The sequence below is a fragment of the Bombina bombina genome, chromosome 11 (assembly GCF_027579735.1).
Source record: "Bombina bombina isolate aBomBom1 chromosome 11, aBomBom1.pri, whole genome shotgun sequence".
Classification (NCBI taxonomy): domain Eukaryota; kingdom Metazoa; phylum Chordata; class Amphibia; order Anura; family Bombinatoridae; genus Bombina; species Bombina bombina.
In genome coordinates, this window is record NC_069509.1 from 168,348,588 (window position 1) to 168,371,326 (window position 22,739).

The window sequence follows — 22,739 nt, forward strand, 5'->3', positions numbered from 1 at the left end:
GGAAAGCATAGGCTCAAAAAGAGCCTGTTGTAAAACAAGGTTAAGACTCTAATGCGGAGAAACTGATTTAAAACACAGGCCTGATACTGACCAGGGCCTGACAAAGAGAGTACCCATCTGGTACATCCGTCCGACACGTGCAATACACTGACAACCCTTCTCCAGACCTACCTGGAGAAAGGAGAAATCCTAAGAATCCTGACCCTACTTCCAAGACTGGTCTCTGGATTCCCACCAATAAGGAATTTGCGCCAAACCTTATGGGAAAATTTTTCTAGAAACAGGTTTGTCAGGCTGATCAAGGTCGCAAATACCACTGCATAAAAACTGCGCATAGACAAAACTAAGCATACAAAACATCAAACAGAGAGAAAACAAGTTTGGATGAAGGAAGGACCCTGTATGGAATGTCCTTCCTCAACAACAACCCGCAAGGAGAAAGAGATTACATCTCCACAAGGCAGCATCCTAAGGAGCTAGACGTACTACCAACTGATCAGACTCCATTACCCTCCTAGCCAAGGGTTAATCCGGAGAGACCTCCAGAAAGAGCGCCCAGAGAAAAAGACTGACTTTTCAAGAAGTCCGCTCCCAGGATGCACTCCTGGAATGAATAGCAGATAAACAGCAATTGTGAGCGTCCGCCCACTGACTAACTAAAGAACTCCAGGTACCTCCCAGGTGGTTGATGCAAACCACTGAGGAGAATATAGGCCAACTAGAACCTGATAAACCGGGCTAAGGCCAACTGATCAACAGAACATTGCATATTGGTCTCAACTCCAAGATGGAAATAAGGAAAACTGACTCCTCCCAAATCCATATTCCTAGCCCAACCGGCTGGCGACCGTGGGCACTATCACCCAGGAAGGACTCCAGAGTCAGTACTCTGATTCTCCTGAGAAAACCTGCCTTCCAACACAGACTCGCCTGTACTACTAACCGAGCATGCATAACAGCAGAACTCTCGGATGGACACGAGCAAGGACGACGACCATCTAACCAATTACCTCCAAACCTTAAGCCACTGAAGGCCTAATAGAATGTAGAGGAAGGCAAGATGGAAAATCCTTTATATTCTGATCCCTTGTCAGAAAAAAGTTTAGAGATACAAAAATTACTATGGTCCCTAAGAACCACTACCCCTGTCGTTGGAACAAGGGAACTCATCTTCATATTCACTTCCCATCCTTGGGAATGAAGAAAAGACAACAAGACCCTGAATGATAGTTTGCTTGTTGGAAGGACTGCGCCAGAACTAATATGATGTCCAGGAAGGGAACCAAACTGAAAGTGTGTGACAGAAGGACAAATCTCAGGAGCTTAAAGATGTGCGTCCTCCAGATCTATGATAATCATGAACTGACCCTACTAGATCAAAGGAAGAATCGAACCACAGCCTTCTATTTTGAAGGATGGTACTCTGAGAAAACTAGTTGAGACACTTAAAGGTCCAAACTCTGACAAAAAAAATCCCACTTTTCCGGGAACCACTAACAGGATGAATAGACTCCTATATCCTGTTGCCTTACACGAAACTGGACTATCACTCCTAGGGAAAAAGTTCAAAAAAACAATTAAAATGCCTCTCTGTTATCTGGTCCACAGATAAAACTGAGAGATGGAATCAGCGTCTGAGAGTAAGGGTCTGTTTCTAGTTAGCAACCCTGTGGCACTAAGTCTGCAGTCTAACCGGGACATCTCGTACCCAGAGAACATCAGCCTCCCAATAGTTCTTGTATTGGAGGCGAACCATACAAATACAGACTAAGCTGCAGGTTTCTATCTGACATCGTTCTGGTGGTCCGAAACAACCCTCGATATCAGAAATATACTTCTTAGATCAGGATCAAACAAGGTCTTAACCTTATAAAGGAGCACCCAGGGAAAAAACTAATAGTATTTGAGAAAAACAAGTGCCTTGTGTGAGTCCTACTCACGGCCTTCAGATTATAAAACTGACTCACAACACAACGCCCCATGGACTAGCACAGAGAAACCAGTAACTTTGCCCCTGGCTTAATAATTAGTATGGAAACATCAGAAAAAAATAATTAACTTAAGATCCTTAATTCTGTTCTGGATCTCTTTCAAAGGGGACTCTAACCAAATGGAATCAGACAAAACATTGCACCAAAGATGCTGCCCTTGCCACAGAGGCAATACAAACCTCCATATAAGTCCTTAGCTTGGACCACTGATCCTAAAAAGAGCAGCTATTCTCTATAGGGATCGAAATTCTTTAGCCAGAGTAGAAAAAGGGCCTCTTCTAAAGGAGACAGGGAAAAGGAAAACTTATCCCATTCCTGAATAAAAACTCCAAGCACGGAGTGGAACAAGAAATACTTCCACAGAGAAAAAACATCAAGCAACAATGAACTTGACCAAATTCCGTGGGGTTGACAACGATAGGTGTATCGGAGTCACCCATAGAAGCCAAAACCTCCTTAAACAATACACGAAGGTGATCAAGCTTCAATCTGAAGAATTACACTTCAGCAGCAGATAAAGGAATTATACTGTCCGAATCTGAGATTCCACCCTCAGAGGCAACCAAAGTATCCTTATCATATCCATGAGGAAAGACACCTGTGTAACAGCAAGAGAACAGAAACCCTACTATCTAAATCTCTTATTTTCCTCTTGCGATATCCCTTATTAAAGGAAAAGCAGATAACGCCCCAGGAATCGCAGGAGATACCTGGGCATAACTGTCTGCAAGCAATTAACTCCTCTAGGAGATTGAGAGGAACCGCAGGCACTGCATGTGACGCCATAGAGGCTAGGGACATTACAGGAAAAAGCTGTGGCACTGCCTAAACAGCATCATCCTGGGAGACGATGGGCTCAGAGGCAAACTTTATCTCTACCCTCAAGAGATAAGTGAAAACATGTCAGAAAAATATTGTGTATTGTTTTCCCTATCAAAGAGCAAACCAACAATACACATACACTGCTTGCGCCTTACTGAAGCAACAGAGTTCTATTCTAAAAGAACCCAGGGCAAGGATAGAACTATTTAAACATTTTGAATAGCTAAATATTGTGACTTAGTTAGATAGCTGACACTCATTATACAAAAACATATCCTGCTTTAACAAAGCAAGCCACACAGAAATGCATAGAGAGAAATTTCTTGTGCTTAACATACCATCATGATTTTCAGAACCTGTCCTGAAACAATAAAAAAAAAAAAAAACATATACGTTTTATTATGAAATTAAACTGTCACTTTAAATACTGAAAGCTGATAAAATTTGACAGTAGTATGAAATAAGAATCATCTGTATAAAGGGCTCAATAATAAAATATATATATCCTTATTTAAAGAATGAATTTAATATAAGGGACTAAACGTTTCCAAAACCATTGTTCCAGGAGCCATAAAAAGATCAACTAACTTAAATACAAGGCACATCGCTGTCAGACCTGAAAATTACTCTCCCGGTCTGCAGACATCACAGAAAAGGGTCCTCTCATTAAGGGGACACAAACCAGACAGATAATGAGTGCTGCTCCGTCCCCATTGTCTGAGGACAAAACGGAGAGAACCCCAATGAACGAAAACGCCAAAAATGACGCTGCTCCACTTTGGAGAGGAAAGAAGCAGGAACTAAAAACTCGGCAAGGAAACTAAACATTGCGCAGCATTCCGCCGGTAGCTTACAAAAAAAAAAAACCTCCATTTAGTAACAGCAGCAGAAAAAATTAATTAGCTACTTATTAATCCCTGACTTCTCCCCCATAAGTAAGGAGTGGTTGAGGTAGACAGAACCAGTCCTGGATACTGAGAGGCTGTCTCTTCTAACGAAATGCAGTCCTTAAAATAGTACTGCACCGTATAATAAAACTCTGATTCTTATATTGAGCCAAAAAAAAGGTTAACTAATTTCCTTCATTGCTGTGAAGGAGTTTAACCATAAATCTCCAAATCACATTGCCTGCCCCTGCCATAAAACATCCTGACTAGGATGCAGAGTCCCATATAAAATACAGAGGATTCTTAACCCCTTCAGTGCCAGCCTCCACCCAGAAGACCAAAAGGCACTTACCTGTATATCCAGCTGTCCGGCAGGAGGACAGATCACCCGGCATGAGAGGATGCCGCTCCTCACAGAGACCTGTGAAACAAAGAAAAACAGAGTAAACCTACTCAGGCTTTCTATACCAGGGCAGCAACATGTTAGAAAAACTCAGCAAGGCCCACCTCACAAGTTCCTAACTGCTTTAAAGCCACCACTGCCCTACTGAAGAGACTAACGTGGAGCACGGCTAGACCCAGACTGTGATGGAAGCTCAGGGCAAGCCTACTCTGACTTCAAAACAAAAATATCTTGATAGAAGAATCTTTATCAGACACCTATTTACTTCACCTCCTCCTTGCACGAGAGGCAAAGAGAATGACTGGGGTTTGGGAGAAGGGAAGTGATATTTAACAGCTTTGCTGTAGTGCTCTTTGCCTCCTCCTGCTGGCCAGGAGTGATATTCCCAACAGTAATTGATGATCCCGTGGACTCACTGTGTCATAAGAAAGAAAACTTGTATGAGTCATTGTCACAAAAAACGCAGAATGCATTGCCAATAGTGGTACTCATACAATCTATATTCATCTTTAAATGTAATCACTTCTTACTTATCCCCTACACTACTGAATAGATGTTGCATTTGCACAGTTTAAGGCAGCTAAAATTTAGTGACATTAAATCCTGCCCTTACTCACACTGCACAGGAATAAATCTGGAAATCACATCTCTTCAACAGATCATGTGCCACAAGCAATTTATTCACAAAGCATTGTTTTCTTCGTTACCACCCCCAGTATTTACAGCTTTGCTGGAGCTGAATTTCCCTCCAGACGAAAAGGAAGCGCTCAGTATATTTTAACACAGCTGCTGTCTGATAGCCACTTCTAAGTAAGTGCAGGTGCTGAGAGGGGGAATTGTATGAAGCCAAATACACTTATTATAATACAGTAACAGACAGAGAAAGGAAAAAAAGAGAAACAAAGAGAAACAAAACAAAGATAGAAGATAAACACTCAAAAAAGGGATATAATAGAGAACAAGAGGGAGGGAGAGAGGGATAGAGAAAGAGAAAGAGAGTGAAAGCAAGAGATTAGAAAAGAGAGAAAGAGTGAGCAAGAAAAAGAGAGTGAATGAGAGTGAGAAAAAGAGAGACAGAAAGAAGAGGGCAAGTGAGAATGATTAGAGCATTATTAAGTCACATTGGCCTTGGTAACCTGTGAATCAGAAAGACAACTTATTTCTAGAAAACTATGATTGACTCTTAACTAATTCAATAGAGCATGTAATTTTAAGACCATCGACCCTGCACTACTTTGTGTTTAACCCCTGCAAAGAGGTTGAACACACAGTAGAAATACTACTCGAGACACAGAGCACTGCTGGCCTTAAGTGGAAAACGCAGATGATCCAATCAGCAGCACTAGTCACATGACTCATATGTGGAACAAGCGCTGCTGATTGGATCAGCAGCGTTTTTCGCTCTGGCCCAGCAATGTAAGCTCTATCAGAATCATTAAAGTTTAATTTTGTCTTAAAGGGATACTAAATCCAAAAATGTTCTTTTATGATTCAGATAGCGCATGCAATTTTAAGCAACTTTCTAATTTACTCCTATTATCAATTTTTCTTTATTTTCTTGCTATCTTTATTTAAAAAGCTGTAATGAAATTTTATGAGCTGGCCCATTATAGGTTCAGCACCCTGGATAGCGCTTGTTTATTGGTGGCTACATTTAGCCACCAATAAGCAAGAGTAAGTAACCCAGGTCTGAACCAAATGGGCTGGATCCTCAGCTTAACATTCCTGCTTTTTAAATAAAGATAGGAAGAAACAAACAAAAGGTAATAATAGGAGTAAATAAGAAAGTTGTTTAAAATCGCATGCTTTATCTGAATCATTAAAGAAAAAAAATGTGGGTTTGTATCCCTTTAACTGTCCATTTAACAATGAGATAAAAAGTCATATTTTACTGTATCTCAATACTGCCAAGAGTAACTGAAAAGAAGTGCTACTGATGAATTATAATTTGGGTTGTTGTTATTACAGAGAATTTGCAGACAATAAAACATTTTAAGACGCCCATCATATTTACAACCAGTATTTTAACATAAAACAAAAAATACAATCATTATAGATGCAGGCAAGGACAACTCTACAGTACTTTGCACTCGGTGGGAACAATTATTTTGGTATCCGTTGGTTATTGTGCAACTCTGATCCAACCTTTTTGATCTAAAAAAACCCAATATATGCAACAAACAGAGTGGGTTTTAAAAATTCTGAATGAATTATTTAATGCATGCTCCGAGGAAGATGCACCAGTAATTGGTCAGTAGACAATATACTCCCAATCTTGTATCAGCAGACCTTAGTGTGCCAGTTGTACAGAAAGAAAAATAAGGCAAAGCCTAAAATAAATAAGATCTGGCTCAAGATGTAAGAATCTTTGTCATGAGGCACTGAGCATAGGGCTGCCCTTGCTCACATATGCAAGTATAACATTTATTAATAGGCGCACAATTATTAAGAGTAAAATTACAGTCTGTATTTATGCATTATCATTTTAGGGTTACAGTTCTAAACTTAGTCTAATACATAGCATGTCACAGGGATATTTCCTTCTAACATCTATTCTAATATATAATGTGTGACTTAAAGGGACAGTCTAGTCAAAATTAAACGTTCATGATTCAGATAGAGCAATAATTTTAAGCAGCTTTCTAATTTACTCCTATTATTAATTTTTCATTGTTCTCTTGGTATCTTTATTTGAATGTAAGCTTAGGAGCTGGCCCATTTCTTGTTCAGCACCTGGGTAGCGCTGATTGGTGGCTACATCTAGACACCAATCAGAAAGTGCTACCCAGGTGCTGAACCAAAAATGAGCCGGCTAAAAGTTTAATGTACTTTAACAAAAAAACAAACAAGCAAATGCCCACCATACCAGCCAGAGTAATCCACTCAATGCTACAATTTAGTGTCAGTGGCTGAGCCAAACATCTTAGCCTAAATCATTGTTTCTCAAATCCAGTCCTTATGACCCTTAACAGGCCAGATATTCATTAGATCTGTGCTAGAGCACAGGTGAAATGATCAGCTGATCAGTAACCATGGTTACTAACCTGCTCTCACACTTCAGATGATTCGTTCACCTGTGCTCTAGTTAAGATATAATAAAACTCTGGCCTGTTAAAGGGTTCTGAGGAATGGAGTTGAGAAACACTGGCCTAAATGATCTTTGCTATACCTATACTCTTAGCCTATACTAGATCTGCACTAGCCCAATGCTTTTCTTTCATACCATTTTAAACAACTTTCCAATTGACTTCTATTATCAAATGTATTTCATTCTATTTGTATCTATTGTTAAAGGCGCAGTAATGCACTACTGGGAGCTAGCTAAACACATCAGAAGAGCCGATAACAAGCGGCATAAATGTGCAGCCACCAATCAGAAGCTGGCTCCCAGTAGTGCATTGCTGCTCCTGATCCTACTTAGGTATGCTTTTTAACAAAGAATACCAAAAGAACAAAGCAAATTAGAGAATAGAAGTGAATTGCAAAGTTGTTTAAAGTTGCATGAAAGTTAAATTTGGAGCTGGTTGGTACTGAGGAACTGGCGGGCAGTGTGCAGTGAAATCTACAGCAACTGCACATACTACCTGGCTCTGTGCAAGGCAAATATTTAAAGGGACATGAAACCCAAAATTGTTATTTCAGGATTCAGACAGAGAATACAATTTTAAACAAGATTCCAATTTACTTCTATTGTCTAATTTGCTTCATTCTTTAGATATCCTTTGTTGAAGAAATAGCCATGCACATGGGTGAGCCAATCACGCAAAGGCATCTATGTGCAGCCACCAATCAGCAGCTACTGATCCTATTTAGCTATGCTTTTCAACAAAGGATATCAAGAGAATGAAGCAAATTAGATCATAGAAGTGAACTGAAAAGTTGTTTAAAATGACATTCTCTTTCTAAATCATGAAATAATAAAATATGGGTTTAAAGTCCCTTTAATACAAAATGGTGCCCTTTCTTTACCAGATATATTGAGAGCAGTAAATTTAAACAGGCCTACAATTTCCTTTAAAGAAAAAACAACTCAGAAATATAAAAAAATATATCAGTGAAGCTAAACGTATAAGTGATAAATCAGATTTATATTCCAATGGCTTCTTATTCTTCTGCTTAAGATAAAAACATTCTATACTTGTAGGGTTACAATGAGTCACCTGAGTACTTAACAGAGGATCTGACTGACAAGTTGCATTACCTATCAGTGTTACATTTGCTCCTTGGAGACGATTTTAGCTTTTTCTGGATGGATGAAGAGTCCTTTGAAGCTGAATCCATTAGTTAAGGAAACTGGCTGACAGCTTGTTACTACAAAGACATGTGAGCGAAGAAGCGTAGAAGATGTGTGTGTCATATCAGCTACAGCAGCAAACGTAAAAAAAAAATCTTTTTCTAAAACTAAAAACCCATGGGATCATCTTCCAACTAGAAGCAGCAGTAATCGCATTATGTCCGCTCTTGAGGAACAGGTCTGCAACCAACTGGTGCTAGTATTGCAACACTAAATAGATCCCTTTTTACAATGACATTGTAGTGTGAAAAGGAACATATACCATGATTTATAAATAAACTACAAAGTATTAAAGGGACATTAAACCCAATTTTTTTCTTTGCTTCATTCTAGAAAGGCTCAGTAGCTTCTGATTGGTGGCTACACATAGATGCCTCATGTGATTGGCTCACCAATGTGCATTGCTATTTCTTTAACAAAGGCTATCTAAAGATTGCAGCAAATTAGATAATAGAAGTAAATTAGAATGTTGTTTAAAATTGTATTCTCTATCTGAATCATGAAAGAAAAAATTGGGGTTTAGTGGCCCTTTAAGTTCTGAAAGAGACAAAATTACTCTTTAATTATTATTTTTTTTGCAGAAGGTTCTTGAGCTTATGTTCCTGAAGTCTTATGTTGTTAACAGCGAATTCCGCTTCGAGACTGTACTACGCACAAAATCCGGCCAGGGACCGAGGCGCTTAGGAGTACAAACATTATTTTGCCTGCAAAAAATATATGAATAAAAAAAACAGACTAAAAATAAACGCATACAAAATGACTTAATAAAATGTACATTTCATTTTAAAGACTGAATTGTGAACATGGATTTCCCTTTATATTGCTTTAAGATGCACATGTGATCTATTTAACATTAATACATATTAGGATCCTTTTTTATGGGGGAGCAGACAATCTTTATATCTATTTATTATCTATCACCTATCTATCTATTTATCTATCTTCTATAATATTTCATCTATATATCGATCTATCATCTATCTATCACATCATCTATCTATATATCTATCTATCATCTATTTATCTATTATCTATCTATCATCTATTTATCTATTATCTATCTATCATCTATTTATATATCTATCTATTTATATATACACATCATCTATCTATACAGATTTATCTATATTAACATTAATATTGTTAGAGCACATTTTATATATATATCACATTATGTGTTTTCAGTGTATAAAATGTTTGGAGAACTATACTTTCTCTCTTGATAATTTTATTTTCAGTCAGCAGATGTATAAAGAACTGAACTCCCCCCCCTAATCTGGAATGTGTGCATCTCCTACAGAGATTGCAATTTGCACATCAGTATGTCAGCTTTACCATAAGGCTTCAATTCAAGCGAACAGTAGCTTCTTTAAAAAAATAAAAAAAATAAAAATAAAGGATTTGATCGTCCATCCATCAAAAATGTGAAGGGCAACCATAGGAGATGTGTGGTACTAGTGTTAGCACCATCTGACTTTATCAGTGCTTCAATACATTTTATATCAGTGCTTAAATACATTTTATATAATAAGTCAAGGCTATAAACATTGCAGTATTTAAACCAAAGTTTGATTTCTAATAATCACTTTAGATCTAAAACATGTTCACATGTCAGATGAGCTCTGTATTTGACTTGGAAAAATGATTCTAAACTGTTTAAATTATAAATGGAATGGAAAATAAAGGGATTATCTATCTTTTTAAACAATAACATTTTTGGTGTTTACTATCCCTTTAACATGGCAATCTTGATTGCGATGTGGATCCCTTTATAAGATAACTCTATTGTGACAATGCTTTTTGCATCTGGTCCTTAGAAAGCAAGGGCAGATAAAAACATTGTGAGCCTTAAAAATTTCCCACTGCAAATAAACTTGAGCGCATCCACACAAGACTAAAACCTACAAACACTTAGCTAGCTCGGCAGCCATACTGTAAAGGCTGTGACAAACTGCAAGCGATGCGGCTCGAAGCAGCTGCTTCACACCGCATCGCTTCTGAAGTTCAAATATTTCAACTCTGAGAGCTTAGCTACGCGACCTGATGTGGCTGAGCGCACAGAGATGAAAAGGCAGGACACACTGAGTGCGCACAGCAGCATCATCAGGCTGTGCTGTGCGCCGCTCTTAGTGTGTCACAGCCTTTAGCCAAACTGCGACCTCCCCCATATCACTTATCCCTATAAGCACTGATCCACCTACCTGACTTCACTTTAATCCTAACTTCAACTACTGAGATCCCCCTAGGCGAATTAACTTTAACAAGAACTTCCCAAATTGCTAACCGCCTTACCAATTACACATCCAGCACATGACCCCCCAGTGTCACGCCGCGCCACTATAGCCATTGCTAAGGGCGCGGCTTCTCCTTCCCTGCTTGTTGCCAGGGGTTGTGTCGGGTCCAGATATGTGCGGCGCTGACGTCATCGCTGCACGCTCCTCTCTCCCTGATGCCGGTCCAGACGCCTGTGGCGAGAATCCTGCGCCTATGTAAGTCCTGTCACAACAATCTATCACTGCCCAAATATAGGTGTTACTTTGAGTGCTCCTGGGTATGATAGATTGTTGCTTCAATTAGCCTAATCATATATGAACCCTGACTGTCTGACTACTCTGCCTGTTTAACCCCTAAATTGCTGGATTGATTACTGCTGCTGAACTCTGCTTGTCTGACTACTCTGCCTGTTTAACCCCTAAATTGCTGGATTGATTACTGCTGCTGAACTCTGCTTGTCTAACTACTTTGCTTATTAACCCTGTTGTTCTGGATTGCCTCTTTGTTGCTGAACCCTGCATGTATGACCATTCTAGTGATTTGCCTTGGACTGCTCTGCCGTTGCCGCTGGGGACTGTCCTGCCTGTGGTGAGTGCTGCCTTACTCATCTTACTAACTTTCTCTGCTCTGGGATATACCCTATCATTCCGGCTCGACTCCGGGATAACAAGACTACTGGCCTGATAGAGGAGTATCCCACGAGAATTACACCCAGAGCATATACCACCTTGCCACTAATAATTATTGTCACTAAGCAACCTCCCCAATCAAAATCCCTCCCCCACTGGTGAACACGCAAGGCCTATGCCATCCTAACCTTACATTTAATATTTTTAGATACCTTGTTAAAAAAAAACTATATTAAAGTAAAACACCCTTTTTTACCAGTCCTAAAGTCTTCAGACTCCTTATTGCACAGAAACAGGCCCATCTTCTTAAAGGGCCATAATACCCAAATGTTTAAACACTTGAAAGTGATGCAGCATAGCTGTAAAAAGCTGACTAGAAAATATCTCTTGAACATCTCTATGTAAAAAAGAAAGATATTTTACCTCCCATTGTAAAGGATTTCTAAGTAGCATTTTAGTGTGTCTGCCCTGGGACAGCTGAAAGGATGAGCCTTGTGAACTCTCATATTATTTCACCAATCAGGTAAAGGAAGCTTACTATGAAATCTCATGAGAGTTAAGTCAAATCTCATGAGATCACAGTAAGAGTTCATGACCTCAGCACTGCTGATGCTGATTGGCTGCTGTTCATTTCTTCATTGGGAGCAGCTGAGTATAACTTTTTACATAGAACTTACTCTGCTGAGCTGAGGAGATTGTGAGGTAAAATATCTTCCTTTTTTACATAGAGATGCTCAGGTGATATTTTCCTGTCTGCTTTTTACAGTTATACTGCATCAGTTTCAAGTGATTTAGCATATGAGTATTATGTCCCTTTAAAGTACCATTAAACTTGACATTTTAATGACGCATAAAATGTTTCATTATTGCAAGTGAAACATCATTGCAATATATAATCCATTATTTATTTTGCAACCTTTTGTTGTAAAATACATCTAAAACGTGTGCTTGTTTGACTTTCTCCCAGGGAGGCTAGGGTTAATACTTTTAAGCAATTTATGTGAGTTTTTGCTTACGTTTCCCTCCCTCCCTAAGCTTCTATGGTGTCACATGCTTTTAAAAGGAGGATTATCAGTATTGCATCAACAATCATGATAGGAAAATAATTCTATGTAATATTATATAAGTTGATTCAGTACTAAACCTCCTTAAAGGGACATTAAACCCAAATAATTTATTTCATGATTCAGACAGAGAATACAATTTTAAACAACATTCCAATTTACTTCTATTATCTAATTTGCTTAATTCTTTAGATATCCTTTGTTAAAGAAATAACAATGCACATGGGTGAGCCAATCACATGAGGCAAATATGAGCAGCCATCAACCAGAAGCCAATGAGCCTATCTAGATATGCTTTTCAAGAAAAAATATCAAGAGAATGAAGCAAATTAGATAATAGAAGTAATTTAGAAAGTTGTTTAAAATGGTATTCTCTATCTGAATCGTAAAAGAAAAAATGTGGGTTTAATGTCCCTTTAAGGGAATAAAAGAGGGCAGGCTACCCCAGTCTGCACATGTGCAGACAGAGTTTGTGCTATGTCTGAATATTAGTTTGTGATTGGTTAGCAGGGGTTCTTTTGTTCTGGGGGACAGAGAAATCAGTAAAAATAATAAACATAAAACAATATACTAATTTAACAAAATAAAGCTGCAGTTTTCATTGCAAAATTATTCTTATATATTAAGGTTTATAATTATGTAGTTTACAGTTTGTGTTTATTGTCCCTTAAATTCCCACAATGTGTTCTGAATCCTTTTTGAGGACCTTATGTTATTTACAGACGAATTAGACTAGATAATTGATTGTTAAATCGTTTCAAACAATCAGGATGGTAAATGGTAAATGTACTCCTATTATCATTTCACCACCAATCAGCAAGCACTACCCAGGTGCTGAACAAAAATTGACCGCCTCCTAAGCTTACAATACTGCTGTTTCAAATAAAGATATCAAGAGAACGGTCTAGTAAAAATGAATAATAGGAGTAAATTAGAAAGTTGATTAAAATTGCTGCGTGTTATGGTATAGCCTGGATATTGAGGGTTAATACCAGATGGAAGATGCCCTTAATACGGGAATAGCAACACACAAACCCAGTTAATACACCGAACGGGAAAAATACACGAAATCCTTCTCTCCTGGAACAGGCAAACAAATAATTCAAAGTAGCAATTCCCCCCAAACACGGGACCAAGCTCCGTCTTGAGGGTAAAACAGGAATCTCTTTATTGAGGGCTACATGCCCGGTATTTAAGCAGGTCTCCCACCTGGTGGACAAGTATAGTACATTAGCCAATCGTAGTGGCTCAGGCATAAACGCTCCCCTTGGTACCAGTGAACCCCTCCTCCCTATCCTGCAGATAATTGGGAAGAAATCCAACTATCTCCATGGCTAGAGGAAAACACCCTTTTACAGGATACAATAAAGATACATTGCATAAACAATCAAACACAAGAAAACCATTGTCTATTCACAGGTAAAACAGATTAACATATCAAGTTAATTAACTGGGGAAGAAAGTTTACTCAGACAATCTGATGTTGGGCAGTCTAGTTAACATATCACACAGGAACACAATCAGTTTACCCAGACAGACTCCTGAGACACAATCAGATTAGAAACGAAAATAAAATACATCTTACTACAGAATATAATAACAGCTCTTATTAACTATTAAGTCCTTTATGCCCACTTGGTTTATAGAGTGACAATTGCTCCCACAAGGGGCACTCACACCCTGTACCCATCCTGTATTTATGGATACAGGGTGACATGGACATAAGACAGAGTTATGAAAGTACATGAGGTGTCCAGCATATAAAATTCCACATTTCCATGCAGTCTCTGGGTATCCTTAAGCCCATGTACCTCCAGCCCAAAGAATGTTCCATAACAGGCCCTCCAATTCACAGTGGCGAGATTGGTCTCATCACATCTCTCCCCTTTTCCAAACAGACTAACAGGGTATCTGACCTCCTGCCGGTCAGTGCCCTGGTTAGTCCAGCAACCCACCCATAAAACACAATTAGTAGTACAGCCCACCCACAATAAATGGTTACTACACCTGAGTATGGGGAGAACTTGTCCAGGTCCAGGTGCCTCACCACAGCTGTGTGGGGGACTGGTACGCTGAATTGGTGGGTTGCGAGGTTGGCAGAGACCAGCTGTACTGTGCCCTGGTGCCAGCACTACCACGGAAGTAGCCTGGTGGGAGCCTGGTTGCTGGAGGGGGAGACCGACTGTCTCCCCTTTGGATACATAGCTGTGCTGCTGGAGGGGGAGACCGATCGTCTCCCCTTTGCACAAAGCACCATGCTGCTGTGGGGGGAGACCGACTGTTTCCCCTTTGGCTAAACAGCCCCGTTGCTGGGGGACAGGACCGACTGTCCCTACCCCCTGTGCTGTAAATGCAGAGACCATGGTCCCATCTGCATGGTTGTGGGGCTTACTGTCTCCCCCTGGTGCGTTAAGCTGCCGCTGGGGAGAGGGGGTAACAAGCTCCTCTCCCATACATACTTCCAGCCGCTGGGGAATGGAGGCTGGGCTCCCAATTCCCTGCATATCACTCTGCTGATGGGGGACAGGACTAACTGTCTCTGCCCCCTGTAACTCAGTCTGCCGCTGGGGAATGGAGACTGGGCTCCCAATTCCCTGCATATCACTCTGCTGCTGGGGGACAGGACCAACTGTCTCTGCCCCCTGTAACTCAGCCTGCCGCTGGGGAATGGAGACTGGGCTCCCAATTCTCTGCATATCACTCTGCTGCTGGGGGACAGGACCAACTATCTCTGCCCCCTGTAACTCAGCCTGCCACTGGGGAATGGAGACTGGGCTCCCAATTCCCTGCATATCACTCTGCTGCTGGGGGACAGGACCAACTGTCTCTGCCCCCTGTAACTCAGCCTGCTGCTGGGGAATGGAGACTGGGCTCCCAATTCCCTGCAGGACCGGTGGAGAGACCTCGGTCCCATCTCCACCGGCCACCTGGGGTCCTTCCCAGTAACTTTCCACAATATCTTCCCAGCTGAATGGGTCTGGATCTGGGTCTGTCATCTTGCTGTCCTGCTGAGCCTTCCCAATGGAGTGGAAGAGATCTCGGTAGTCCTGCTTCAGTTCCCACTCCAGGGTTGCTAGGTGAGCCAGGTCTTGCTCTACCTCATGGGGGTCATCCCAGTCATGCCTAGCCTCCCTCTCGTAGAAAATGTCCTGAAGTCTGGTCTGCGCAGGGCTCCCGAAGTCAGGCTCTGCAAAGGACTCCCATAACAAGCCAGGACCATCAAACTCCTCTCCCTCTGGCTTGTCATGCTCGGCTGTCCAGGGTATATACTGTGCCATATACCACCAGAGCGCATGGTAGGCATCCTCCAGCCATAGCTCCTGCCATACCCGGTGCTCTAGTTCCTTCACCTATTCCTCCAGGGGCTGCTCTCCCAGGAAGGGCATCCGCAGGGCCATTTGCTTTTGCAACCGCTGCTCTTTACTGTGGAGACTCTCACCCCGCTGGTATTGTACATTATCCAGGGCCTGGTACCAGATGCCTTTCCTTAATGCATCCCGGCCATCCAGGTCCTCCTCCTTGTATAACAATGCTGTTTCCATTCTGTTGCTTTTAGGGTCGCTGTACTGGGACATGCGTTGCCCCCAACTTGTAAATCCCCGGAATGGTGTCTCTTGTAGCTGTCCTTCTGGCTGTGGGAACGATCCCGCCGCTGCCACCACTTGTTATGGTATAGCCCGGATATCGAGGGTTAATACCAGATGGAAGATGCCCTTAATACGGGAATAGCAGCACACAAACCCAGTTAATACACCGAACAGGAAAAAACAGGAATCTCTTTATTGAGGGCTACATGCCCGGTATTTAAGCAGGTCTCCCACCTGGTGGACAAGTATAGTACATTAGCCAATCGCAGTGGCTCAGGTATAAACGCTCCCCTTGGTACCAGTGAACCCCTCCTCCCTATCCTGCAGATAATTGGGAAGAAATCCAACTATCTCCATGGTTAGAGGAAAACACCCTTTTACAGGATACAATAAAGATACATTGCATAAACAATTAAACAATCAAACACAAGAAAACAATTGTCTATTCACAGGTAAAACAGACTAACATATCAAGTTAATTAACTGGGGAAGAAAGTTTACTCAGACAATCTGATGTTGGGCAGTCTAGTTAACATATCACACAGGAACACAATCAGTTTACCCAGACAGACTCCTGAGACACAATCAGATTAGAAACGAAAATAAAATACATCTTACTACAGAATATAATAACAGCTCTTATTAACTATTAAGTCCTTTATGCCCACTTGGTTTATAGAGTCACAATTGCTCCCACAAGGGGCACTCCCTGTACCCATCCTGTATTTATGGATACAGGGTGACATGGACATAAGACAGAGTTATGAAAGTACATGGGGTGTCCAGCATATAAAATTCCACATTTCCATGCAGTCTCTGGGTATCCTTAAGACCATGTACCTCCAGCCCAAAGAATGTTACATAACAGGCCCTCCAATGCACAGTGGCGAGATTGGTCTCGTCACACTGCGCTATCTGAATCATGAAAGAAAAAAATTGGGAATCATATCCCTTTAATCACTGTTCCATATATGGCTGTCAGAATAGTTTAAACCATTGCTCTGTATGTAGCTGTATAAGAAAGCACAATACTTAAATACTTCAGTGGGCTAAATATAATATATAAAGATTTATGAATCTAGGGAAATGACAAACTGACTACGTTTTTCATTTTTCTGTATGCAAATACATTCTAGTAAATAATGCAACGTTTCTAATATAGAATACTGAGTCATATAATCAAGAGGCAGCACACCAACTGCATATACTAATTAACTTATTATTTTGACATTTATAATCCAATATCCAAAAGTAAGTTTTGTTGACATTTCTTTAAAAATGTCTTCACAATTTGTCCTAAATATCTAAGAATTTACTGTTGTCATATTTTACACCCACGTTAAATTGTAAATGCCTAAATAACCCATAGTAACAAGTATTTATTTCCATTTATTTCCTACAGCATACGGTTCCCAGTAATATCAATAATTCTCTGGCTATTTAGATATGATTATTTATTGACACCTTATGGATTGACCCCTTTTTAGACACAAATTTGTACTTTGATAAATGATTATGGTTTTATTAAATAAGATGCATTGGGCATTAACTGAACTCAGTGTGCTATAAAATAAAAACAAAACTATATCTCAGGAGCTCACGGTTTGTAATATTGCCCATGACGGAAGTGTTGGTTGGAAAGAATTTAGCTTAGGGCAAAGTTTGTTTTTCGCTATTATTCCTCTAGTGGTAGATTAGCAAGGAATGAATTTAAAACAGGAGATACCTATGAAAATTTAATGTGGTTTACTCCCAGATGATGTTGGTTATAACTGCAGAAAATGTCACACTGCAAAATGGTATTAAAGGACCAGTAAATATAACAGATTTGTATAATCAAAAGATGAATGATAAAAAGACAATGCAATAGCACTTAATCTGAACATAACCCCTTAACGACACACGTCGTACAGGATACGTCATACACAAACTGGTCTTTAAAGACCAGCGACGTACCCTGTACGTCGTTAGGGGTTTAAAGCAGCTGGAAGCTAAAAAAAACTTTTATTTTAGTACTGGGAGACTTTCTTCCAGTACTTAAGATGGCAGGGACAATTGTTGGATGGGGGAGGGAAGAGAGCTGTTTGGGAGGAATCAGGGGGTGGGATGTGTCAGGTGGGGGGCTGATCTCTACACTAAAGCTAAAATTAATCCTTCAAGCTCCCTACAAGCTATCTAATTAACCCCTTCACTGCTGGGCATAATACAAGTGTGGTGAGCAGCGAGATTTAGTGACCTTCTAATTACCAAAAGGCAATTTTTCTGAACAAAGGCGATCCCAGAGAAGCATTTACACCTATTTGTGCCATAATTGCACAAATTGTTTGTAAATAATTTCAGTGAGAAACCTAAAGTTTGTGAAAAAGTTAGTGATTTTTTTATTTGACCGCATTTGGCGGTGAAATGGTGGCATGAAATATATAAAAATGTGCCTAGATGGTTTGGAAATAGCAAAGTGCTACTTGTATTTATTGCCCTATAACTTGCAAAAAAAGCAAAGAACATGTAAACATTGTGTGTTTCTAAACTCAGGACAAAATTTAGAAACTATTTAGCATAGGTGTTTTTTGGTGGTTGTAGATGTGCAACAGATTTTGGGGGTTAAATTTAGAAAAAGTGTGTTTTTTTCAATTTTTTTATCATATTTTATTAAAAAAATTATAGTAAATTATAAGATATGATGAAAATAATGGTATCTTTAGAAAGTCCATTTAATGGCGAGAAAAACAGTATATAATATGTGTGGGTACAGTAAATGAGTAAAAGGAAAATTACAGCTAAACACAAACACCGCAGAAATGTAAAAGTAGCCCTGGTCCTTAAAGGGACAGTCTAGGCCAAAATAAACTTTCATGATTCAGATAGAGCATGTAATTTTAAACAATTTTCCAATTTACTTTTATCAACAATTTTGCTTTGTTCTCTTGGTATTCTTAGTTGAAAGCTTAACCTAGGAGGTTCATATGCTAATTTATTAGACCTTGAAGCCCACCTCTTTCAGATTGCATTTTAACAGTTTTTCACCACTAGAGGGTGTTAGTTCACATATTTCATATAGATAACACTGTGCTCGTGCACGTGAAGTAATCTGGGAGCAGGCACTGATTGGCTAGACTGCAAGTCTGTCAAAAGAACTGAAAAAAGGGGCAGTTTGCAGAGGCTTAGATACAAGATAATCACAGAGGTTAAAAGTATATTATTATAACTGTGTTGGTTATGCAAAACTGGGAAATGGGTAATAAAGGGATTATCTATCTTTTAAAACAATAAAAATTCTGGTGTAGACTGTCCCTTTAAGGGAAAGAAATTGAAAAATGGCCTTGTCCTTAAGGGGTTAAAATAAGTAGATTTTTTTCTGTCAAATTACAAAGTTATGTCTATATCCACTCTCCATGTATCATGTGACAGCCATCAGCCAATCACAAATGTATATAATTATATTTTGTGAATTTTCGCACATGCTCAGTAGAAACTGGTGTGACTCAAAAAGTGTAAATATAAAAAAAGACTGTAAACATTTTGTTAATGGAAGTAAATTAGAAAGTTGTTTAAAAATGCATTTTCTATCTGAATCATAAAAGTTTAATTTTGACTTGAGTGTCCCTTTAAAAAGCATATCTGAGAGAGAATAAACAGCAAACTGCTCAGTGAAGGGTTAATATCTGTTGATGGAAAGGTAGCATACAGAATGGCCTGATGGAAATATTATGATATATTATTACTTCCCAAAAATAATGGTATGTTTAAATTAACCTATTAAAAGGGACACTGAATCCAAATTTCTTTCATGATTCAGATAGAGCATGCAGTTTTAAGCAACTTTCTAATTTACTCCTTTTAGCAGTTTGCTTCATTCTCTTGCTATCTTTATTTGAAAAGCAAGATGTAAGTTTAGAAACCGGCCCATTTTTTACTTCACAACCTGGGTTGTTCTTGCTGATTGGTGGCTAAATGTACCCACCAATAAACAAGTGCTGTCTAGGGTGCTAAACCAAACATTTGCTGGCTGCTTAGCTTAGATGCCTTCTTTTTCAAATAAAGATAGCAAGAGAACGAAGAAAAATTGATAATAGGAGTAAATTAGAAAGTTGCTTAAAATTGCATGCTCTATCTGAATCATGAAATAAAATTGGGTTTAGTGTCCCTTTAAGGATTGGATTGGTTCAGGGGCTGTGTGGGTAGCCTACAACAAGTAAACTGATAGCCCACACACAAAAGTAGACCATCATGATGTTTAACTACAATTCAATGTGGTCCTCAAAGCCAAGTGCCAATAAATGTGCGTTTAGGTCAGAATGCTCCAGTTAAAATGAATTAATCAATGGGATGTTACTATTATGCATTTTAAAGGGACATTCTACTCAAAACTTATATCAGCCATTAAACACTGCATTGCTAAATAAGGTCTAGATTACAAGTGGAGCGTTAAAATATTAGAGCTACTGTGTGTTAATATCACTTGAGTTCAATCAATAGCACTTATATTTTTGAGTCCATATTGCTAGTCCCAAGTTTACCAGCTACATATGATTATGACCCCTCATTTGAAAGAGAATTCCCTGCTCATTTCAAATGTGATGTCTTGAAAAGTACCAAGCCCCCTTTAAATAAAATAAAAAGTTAATAAAAAGGTTGTACTCTAAATGATAGCTTTAGGGATATATAATAAAAATGTAAAAAATGTTTTAGAGCCACAAAAAAAATATTTTATAGTGGACAACTCCTATTTTAAAAGAAATATGTTCATTTTGTCTGAATAGCCAAGTGATCACTGTGGTGACCTCGATCACCTGGAAAAAAAGGTTATTCAATTTCTACTCTGGTGCAAGGGGCCCCAAAAGCTAGTATGGACCCCTCAAACAACTTTAAATACCACTGATAACAATTTAGCAGAGTATGATTTCTAATTTGTATAGATGGGCAAAACCTCATTAAAAATTCTTGAAAAGTTGTTTATTGTTTAGCATATTTATGCAATCTGAGCACTAAAAAATGTCCAACTAAATTATAAATGTAATTCGGGTGGCATAATTAATTCAAAGGGTGGCACTTCTAATGGATTGGAATGCCAGCCATAGAAAATGAAGTAAAAAGTAGATCAGAAAGGGGTCTAATTTGTCTATAGTGGAGTTCTAGAGCAGTTACTAAAGGATAATATACATTTTTATTGAACTTCATTGAGCATTTTTTGTTCTGCAAAGAAAAATGTAAGTTATACTATTGATTCACAGAAGAAAATCTGTAGGTCATTGTCACCTTACTGCCTACAACAAAAGGATACTTGACAGCGTTCTTAATTGTGGTGTATTTTTTGCTGTGCTTGGTCTGGGAGACGACATCTTCTTTGGAAGTTCTGCAAGTTTTAGGTCCCGTGCAGTGAGTGAGTAGTTGTTTGCTATCGAATTACTAGGATTACGATGAAAACGTAACTCTTTAAATGGAGCTGCCAGAGTCCAGGATGGATTTTGCATCAGCGGTGGATAGTTGCTGTGTTTCAGGACAAGCTGAAAAAAGGAAAAAAATAACAATAATTGTTTTTTTGATCAGTGGTTTTGTTATTTTAGCTTTGTTTTTATTCAACTTACCAAGCTTAGAAACAATCAACTTCATTTTTTGTAAACCAAGTATGTAATTATATTGCCTTGCGACTAATAAATATTTCTCCACATTTCCAAGAGTAATGAATATTGTCTAAGAATATTGTCAAAAATGTCTAGACAAACTTAAAGGGACATTAAACACTTTGAGATAGTAATATAAAATGATAAATCGTATATATAAAAAGAAAAAAAACTTTACAATATACTTTCATTTTTCATATTTATTTTGCTACCTTTTCCTGTAATTGCATTCTGAAACTGTGAGCATTTCAGTTCCTGTTAGAAGTGGAAGTGCAAAACACTGTTATATTCTTCATTGGCTGCACACTCTAGTGAACTATTTATAACTGTCCCTGATTGGCCACAGCAGAGAACGTAATCTAAGTTACAACATGGCAGCTCCCATTGTTTTATAGACACTAAAACTTTACACTTATTTTGTCACTATTTAAAGGGATTTAAACACTTGGGGGCTGAATTATCAAGCTCCGAATGGAGCTTGAAGGCCCTGTTTCCGCGCGAGCCTTTAGGCTCACTGAAAACAGCAGTTATGAAGCAGCAGTCTTAAGAACACTGCTCCATAACTGGTCCGCTGCCTCTGAGGCTGTGGTCTGCAATCCGCCCGATCCTATACGATCGGGCTGATTGACACCCCCTGCTGGCGGAAGATTGGCTGCAAATCTGCAGGGGTCGACATTGCACAAGCAGTTCTGGTGAACTGCTTGTGCAATGTTAAATGCAGACAGCGTATTCTGTCGGAATTTAGCGATATCTGTCGTACATGATACACTATAGCGTATCATGTCGGACAGACATTGATAAATCGTCCCCCAAGGGTCAAATTACAAGGGGCGCACTAATTAACAATCCCGCTCAAGCATTAATTGCACTAGAAGTAAGCTTTGTGTGCTCATATTATGTGTTGAAAGTAAACTGTTTTCGCTCACACTCTAACCCAACAAGCGCAAAAAGTCAAACTTACAATATCGCATGCGCGTTCACGTATTCCCCTCAGAAGTCAATGGAGAAAAACTACCCATTTCACTGCTCTTAGGTTATGTCCGGTCTCTGGCGGCATTAGAATGATGCTCCCATTGGAACTATGAAAGCGTGCTCTCGTGAGCGCAATGTTTCCTAACAATGTGAACGCAAGCTGGCGTGTGCTGGTATTACTCAGTGGAGCGCTAA

The 22,739-nt window shown here is 39.3% G+C and overlaps 1 protein-coding gene across 1 annotated transcript in view; it reads right to left on the reverse strand.

Moving 5' to 3' along the window:
- The window catches only part of DNAH3 (dynein axonemal heavy chain 3), a 611,780-nt gene that overhangs the window by 569,666 nt on the left and 19,375 nt on the right, over positions 1-22,739 (reverse strand). The window contains exons 3-4 of the mRNA XM_053694256.1: positions 21,233-21,455; positions 8,305-8,374 (exon numbers count right to left, since the gene is read on the reverse strand). Of these exons, the coding sequence (XP_053550231.1) occupies positions 8,305-8,374; positions 21,233-21,455 (293 nt within the window). The remainder of the gene's footprint in view (positions 1-8,304; positions 8,375-21,232; positions 21,456-22,739) is intronic.